The sequence below is a fragment of the Mobula hypostoma genome, chromosome 19 (assembly GCF_963921235.1).
Source record: "Mobula hypostoma chromosome 19, sMobHyp1.1, whole genome shotgun sequence".
In the NCBI taxonomy this organism is placed as follows: Eukaryota; Metazoa; Chordata; class Chondrichthyes; order Myliobatiformes; family Myliobatidae; genus Mobula; species Mobula hypostoma.
The window spans coordinates 34,631,799-34,637,798 of record NC_086115.1 but is presented as its reverse complement, the minus strand read 5'-3'; the positions used below and the strand labels follow the sequence as shown (position 1 = coordinate 34,637,798).

Genomic DNA, 6,000 nt, shown 5'->3' with positions numbered 1-6,000 from the left:
ACTCTATTTGCCATAGTTACTCCAATGCAATTTGTCCCATCATTTTGTACTTTAATGCAGAACATAAAACCATCAAAACGGGAATAGGAATAGGCCAAATGGTTCACGGAAACTACTCTGCACAGAGAAAAGCAGAGTTAACACGAACACAGTTATGAGCGGAGATTGAGTAAAGTTGACCCATACCATTCAGCTATAAAATGAGAGGACATCTCATTAAAGTGTTTCACCAAATCCTCCTTTGGTTTCTTATGTTCTATTGGAATTTCTGTAAATGGCAACTGATACTAACGTTTCCTTTTCTTTTTCTTTGTGATATGGTAAAGAGGCAAGCATATATATGAAGACAGTTGACAGTTCACTCATTATCTCATTGATTGGCAGCTCAGGAGGATCTTCTATTCTACTAACGGGGATCTCCAAGTACTGAAGGAGTAGGAAAGTTGAGAGGCGTCAAGGAAGGTGGAGATTGGTGTAAAGGAGACATGGAAAAAGGTGTGCGAGGAGTGATTGCAGAGGGATTGAGCAAGGGGAGGGCGGGCAGTGCGCAAGCGCGGCCGGCGATGACGTCAGCGCAGGGGAAGCCGGAGCCGCAGAATGACCATGAGTGACCTCGGAACGCGAGCGGCGGGGGCGCGGAGCTGAGCCGAGCCGAGCCGAGCCGAGCGCAATGGAGAGCAAAGCCCGAGCTCAGCCCCCGGCCGAGCCGTGCGCCAACGGGCTGCAGAACGGCTTCCACCCCAGAACCGACAGCAGCAGCTCGGAGCAGGAGCACGGCTCCCCCGCAAAGAAATGTCGCATCCGGAGGAGGCTGGATTCCGGCAGGAGGAACAGACCGCGTAAGTGACAGGCAGGAGGGAAGGTGTGTGTGTGTGTGTGTGTATAGCTGCGGGGAATGGGCCCGCGTGTGCGGAGACAATGCCGATGTGTGAAGCTGATGAGTGAGATGCGGTCGGGTACAGGTGTGCACGGCGTGACGTGACGTACAGATGTGTGCAGCGTGAGGTGGGCACGTGGTGCGGTGTGTACATCTCTACCTGTGTGTTGCACGGGTACAGGTGTGTATGGAGAGTGAGAATATTGTGCAGAAGTGGTCATTTGTGAGCTGAGCACACGTGGAATACTGCAGATGTGCTAAGCCTAGGGATACACTGTGGGGCGAAAGTGTAGAGGGTTGGAGAGTGAATTAGCGATGATGTAGATGTCTACAATGAGACATGAGTATCGGGTTCAAATCTGTATCGTGTGAATACATCATTAGCTGATAGTGTATTGTAACAAGCTGATTATGCGCGTGATTGCAAATGTAGATGTTCAGCCAAATATGCATATGCTGCAAAGTCTGATGTATAGGTAAATATACACTTGGATCCAAACATAGATGTGCACACATGGATATAAATACAGGTGTACATTTTAATGTATACTGATGTAAAACTGCATATGAATGGAAATGCTGGTGTGTAAAGAGATGTATGTACCTGTGAATTCAAATATAGTTGTGCCAGTGGATATGTGAACCTGTGCAAGTACAGATGTGCAAATGTACATGGTCAGATAGATGGGCATGTCAGTCCAAGTGTAGATGTGCAGGTGGATGTGGTTGTATGCCAATGTAAGTACACTTGTTTAGGCAGATACACACACATGCCAGAGAAAGCACATTGTGGTTGCGCAAATGCAGGTGGATGTGGTTTTATGTCAGTGCAGTTACACTTGTGCAGGTGAATATGAATGCTTGTCAGTACAAGCAGAGGTATGCAGACAATGTTGTCTTTGATTGTAATTGTGTATTTGCATAATGATGCATTTATATGTAAATATACAGTACTATGTAAAAGTTGTAGGCACACATATAGCTAGAGTGCTTAAGATTTTTGAAAGTACTGTACTATATTTTTCAATATAGCGTGCAGAGCGAGTTTGTAAATCAGGCAGAAGAAAAAGAAAAGTTAGTCCTGACGAAGGGTCTCGGCCTGAAACGTCGACTGCGCCTCTTCCTATAGATGCTGCCTGGCCTGCTGCGTTCACCAGCAACTTTGATGTATGTTGCTTGAATTTCCAGCATCTGCAGAATTCCTGTTGTTTGAGAAGAAAAGGATGTTGGGAATGGAAGGGGTGTGGGACAGGTGGCAGAGAAGGAGTGTCTGGGCGGAGGTGACGTGTGCAGACACACCCCGCCCTGTGTCACCAGGTAAGGTCATTAGTTTATTCACAAGCAAATTAATTTATTGATCATTATAGAATGATCTCTAGTGCTTCTGACTCCCTCCCCTCTTCCATCCCACAATAGAGACCCATAGCAGAATTGGGTTTATCATCACTCACGTAGGTCATGAATTTTTTTCATATATGGCAGCAGTACAGTACAATACATAAAATTACTACAGTACTGTGCAGAAGTCTTAGCCACATAAAAATACTATAAAGTGAAGATGCTTTCAAAAATAATGAAATGAAAGGCTTCTAAATAACAAAAAAATTACTATAAAGAGTAGTAAACGGTTAAAAAAGAAATCAAATCAAAGAGCAGTAAACAAAAAAAATTAAATCAAATCAATAACACGAGAAAATCTGCAGATACTGGAAATCCAAAGCAACACACACAAAATGCTGAAGGAACTCAGCAGACCAGGAAGCATCTATGCAGAAAAGTAAACAGTTGACTTTTCGGGCCGAGACCCTTCAATGGGACTGGAAAGAAAGAGAAGTCGGGATAGGAAGGTGGGGGGAGGAGAGGAAGAAGTGCAAGATTGTAGGTGATAGGTGAAACCAGGAGATGGGGGGGCCGTGAAGTAAAGAGCTGGGAAGTGGATTGGTGAAAGAGATAAAAAGCTAGAGAAAGGGAAATCTGATAGGAGAGGACAGACCATGGAAGAAAGGGAAGGGTGAGGAGCACCAAAGGGATGTAAGGTGAGAGAGGGAAAAAGGAATGGAAAGTAGTGAGGGAGGGGGCAATTACCAGAAGTTCGAGAAATCGAAGTTCATGCCATCAGATTGGAGGCTACCCTGTCGGAATGTAAGGTAGTGATCCTCCAAGTTGAGTGTGGCCTCGTTGTGGCAGTAGAGGAGGCCATGGACTGGCATGTCAGAATGGGAAGTAGAATTGAAATGGGTGGCCATCAAATCAATACCCTTTGCTTTTAAAACTGCATCAGTTCTCTTAGTTACATTGCCATGCAGTTGTATAAGAAAATCAGCTGGTGGGTTGCTCCAAACATCTTGGAGAACTTGCCATAGTTCTTCTGCAGACTTTAGCTGTCTCACTCATTTGCTTGTCTCTCAAGGTAGGCCCAGACAGCATCAATGATGTTGAGATCAATGTTCTGTGGAGGTCATACCGTCTAAAACCATATTTAAAAAAATCTAGGGTGCCTAAGACTTTTGCACATTTCTGTAAATGCTCATTGTGAGTGTGTGCATACATGTGTAATTACACGTGAAGAATGGGGTACAGGTATTTGCAAAAGCAGGTGTGTGGCCTGAGGGGGCCCATGTGAAATGTTGACTACTCAGATTTATGTGCAGCTGTGCAAATTTGAGCAGCATGGTGACATTTGAGTTGCCTGTAGAGTAAAAGACACTGCCTAGAAGAAGGCAATGGCACACCACTTCTGTAGAAATATTTGTCAAGAACAGTCATGGTTGTGGGGACCATGATTGCCCACGTCATAATGATGATGTAGTGTAAAATGGGGTTGGAGAGTAGTTATGTATAACCATATGGGGATATGTTCCTGATACGTATAAATAAATAAAATAAAGGCATCCGTTAGTCTTGTGAGACCATGGATCTGCTTCTGGAAAGTCTTCACTCTCTAGGGCGCAGGCCTAGACAAGGTTGTATGGAAGACTGGCAGTTGCCCATGCTGCAAGTCTCCCCTCTCCACGACACTGATGTTGTCCAAGGGAAGGGCACTAGGACCCATACAGCTTGGCACCAGTGTCGTCGCAGAGCACTGTGTTATTAAGTGCCTTGTTCAAAGACACAACACGCTGCCTCGGCTGGGGCTCGAACTCACGACCTTCAGATCGCTAGTCAAATGCCTTAACCACTTGGCCTCGTGCCCACACATGATACGTATAATGGCACAGATATTTGCAGTGTGGCATGTTATGCTCGATATTGATGAATTTTTGTGTACTGAAACAATTCAGGCTGTGTGCAGATGTCAGAGGTATTTATTTCATTTTCAGAATTATGTCACCATCACTTAATCTAATCCTACAAGAGTAGATTTGTATAAACAAAAGTTGGAAAACGCTGTTAACTCTTGGTATATAATCTAGAATTATGATACACCACTTCTTTGCTTGAGTTCTCCGCTGTGATGGGATCAGTGTTGACTGAAAGTGCTGTGTTCCTTTAATGCTGAATCTGCCTATGGTGCTGTTTTGTCTGATTGGGTGAATCTCTCAGGAGGTTCTGGTCTGTTGCAAATAATCACTAGCGACTTTGTGAGCTGTGAGCAGTGGCCAATAAAACCACTTCATGTAAAGTACACCCACTGACACCGGGAAGAGGTAACTTGATCCCTGCCGAGGTACAAGAACAGATTTCTGGTCCTTTTTGTACCTTTTATTGCAAGTTATTTGTAAATTCTGTCTAAGTATACACTTCCTGATTTAAAACGAATTTCTGACCTGAATTTATATTGGAACACATCTGCTTTGAGGCATTCTTTGAGAAAAGGATCTAGCAAAGTGACTTAAGGTTATTAAGCCTTGTGGCTGATAACATTAGTCATCGTAATGAAGCTGAAAGGAGCAAAAAAGCCATGTAAGTAATATTCTTGTTGGAACATTGCAGATATTTTTAAATAGCATTGAATTGAAATGACTGTGACTGTAACTTTTATTATGGGAACAGGGTAGGAATACTTGCGGGGAAAAGAGGTATGGGTGGAAGTGGATCATTCTTAGAATGAAAGGATACAGGCATTTTATTCTTCACACTTTTATGATTCTAATGTGGGCATAAGAAACTCTGGCAGGACATTTGATAGTGGCAGAAAAGCCTTCAGGAAACATTTTCATAAGATTGAAATATACAAGCAGAATCAGCAGTTGACCAGCAATCAGTGCTATTAGTAACAGAATTTGTGATAACTTGTGCCGAGTTACTCAAAATTACATGCCCTGACTGTAGTTGAGTGACATAGATTGACAAAGGTTGGTGCTCAACTCTTCTGCAGTTAGCAGTGTGTGACAATTGAACACCTTACAATTAAATACCAGCCACTTTACCTGATGCCTACCTCACCAAGCGCTAATGCTAAGGACGCACTGGGACAGCTTTACAGTATCTATAAAACAAGTATCCAAACGGTCTCTTCATAATTCAGTCATTCAGTTACATGTTCTTTGTGCTGGTTATGCTTATTGTGATTTTTAAAAATTATATATCTGCTGCATCAGAACCGGAATAGCAATCATTTTGTTCTCCTTTCACTCGTGTACTGAGGAATGCCAATAAACAATATTGAATCAAAATCTTTGTACTGTTGACACACTTGGAATATTTCCAGATGAGATGTTACACCCAGATCCTGGATACTGAAAGTCAGGGAGAGAATAGAAAGCAGAGAGACCATGTTAAACTTCACTTCGATTGTATGTCAACTTCTGGTTTCCTAATTATAATAAAGTATATGGAAGCATTTAAAAATATCTTCAAGGATTACACTAGATCTGTGGGTTGTAGCCTGCTGTAATTTTATTTTAAAAAGAGGAAAGGCTGAGGAGTTAATGGGAGACTTTTAGAATTATGAGTGGGGTTTAATGATTATAGATGTAGAACAGATTTCTTCACTTATCAGGGGAACAATGAGTGATGAGCTCGCTACCTCAAGGAACAGTGAAGAGAAATAACAGTCTTGACTTAAGGGCAAGCCAGATAAACATGCAAAGTTCTGCAGATGGGCTGAAATGAAGCAGGCCGTGAATACTAGTATCGGTCATTTGGGCTGGGAGACTTGTTATTTTATTTGATTACCTTAA

At 42.8% G+C, this 6,000-nt stretch overlaps 1 protein-coding gene across 4 annotated transcripts in view; it reads left to right on the top strand.

The window, feature by feature from the left end:
• The first annotated feature begins 541 nt into the window (after window positions 1-541).
• The window catches only part of LOC134358953 (pantothenate kinase 1), a 110,133-nt gene continuing 104,674 nt past the window's right edge, over window positions 542-6,000 (top strand). Inside the window, exon 1 of one of the 4 annotated variants that reach the window (XM_063071659.1) lies at window positions 542-839. In XM_063071659.1, coding sequence (XP_062927729.1) covers window positions 671-839 — 169 coding nt within the window. In that variant the 5' untranslated portion in view covers window positions 542-670. Of the gene's footprint in view, window positions 840-4,336; window positions 4,781-6,000 lie in introns of those variants that run through there. The other 3 variants (XM_063071658.1, XM_063071661.1, XM_063071660.1) reach the window with 3 other exon arrangements.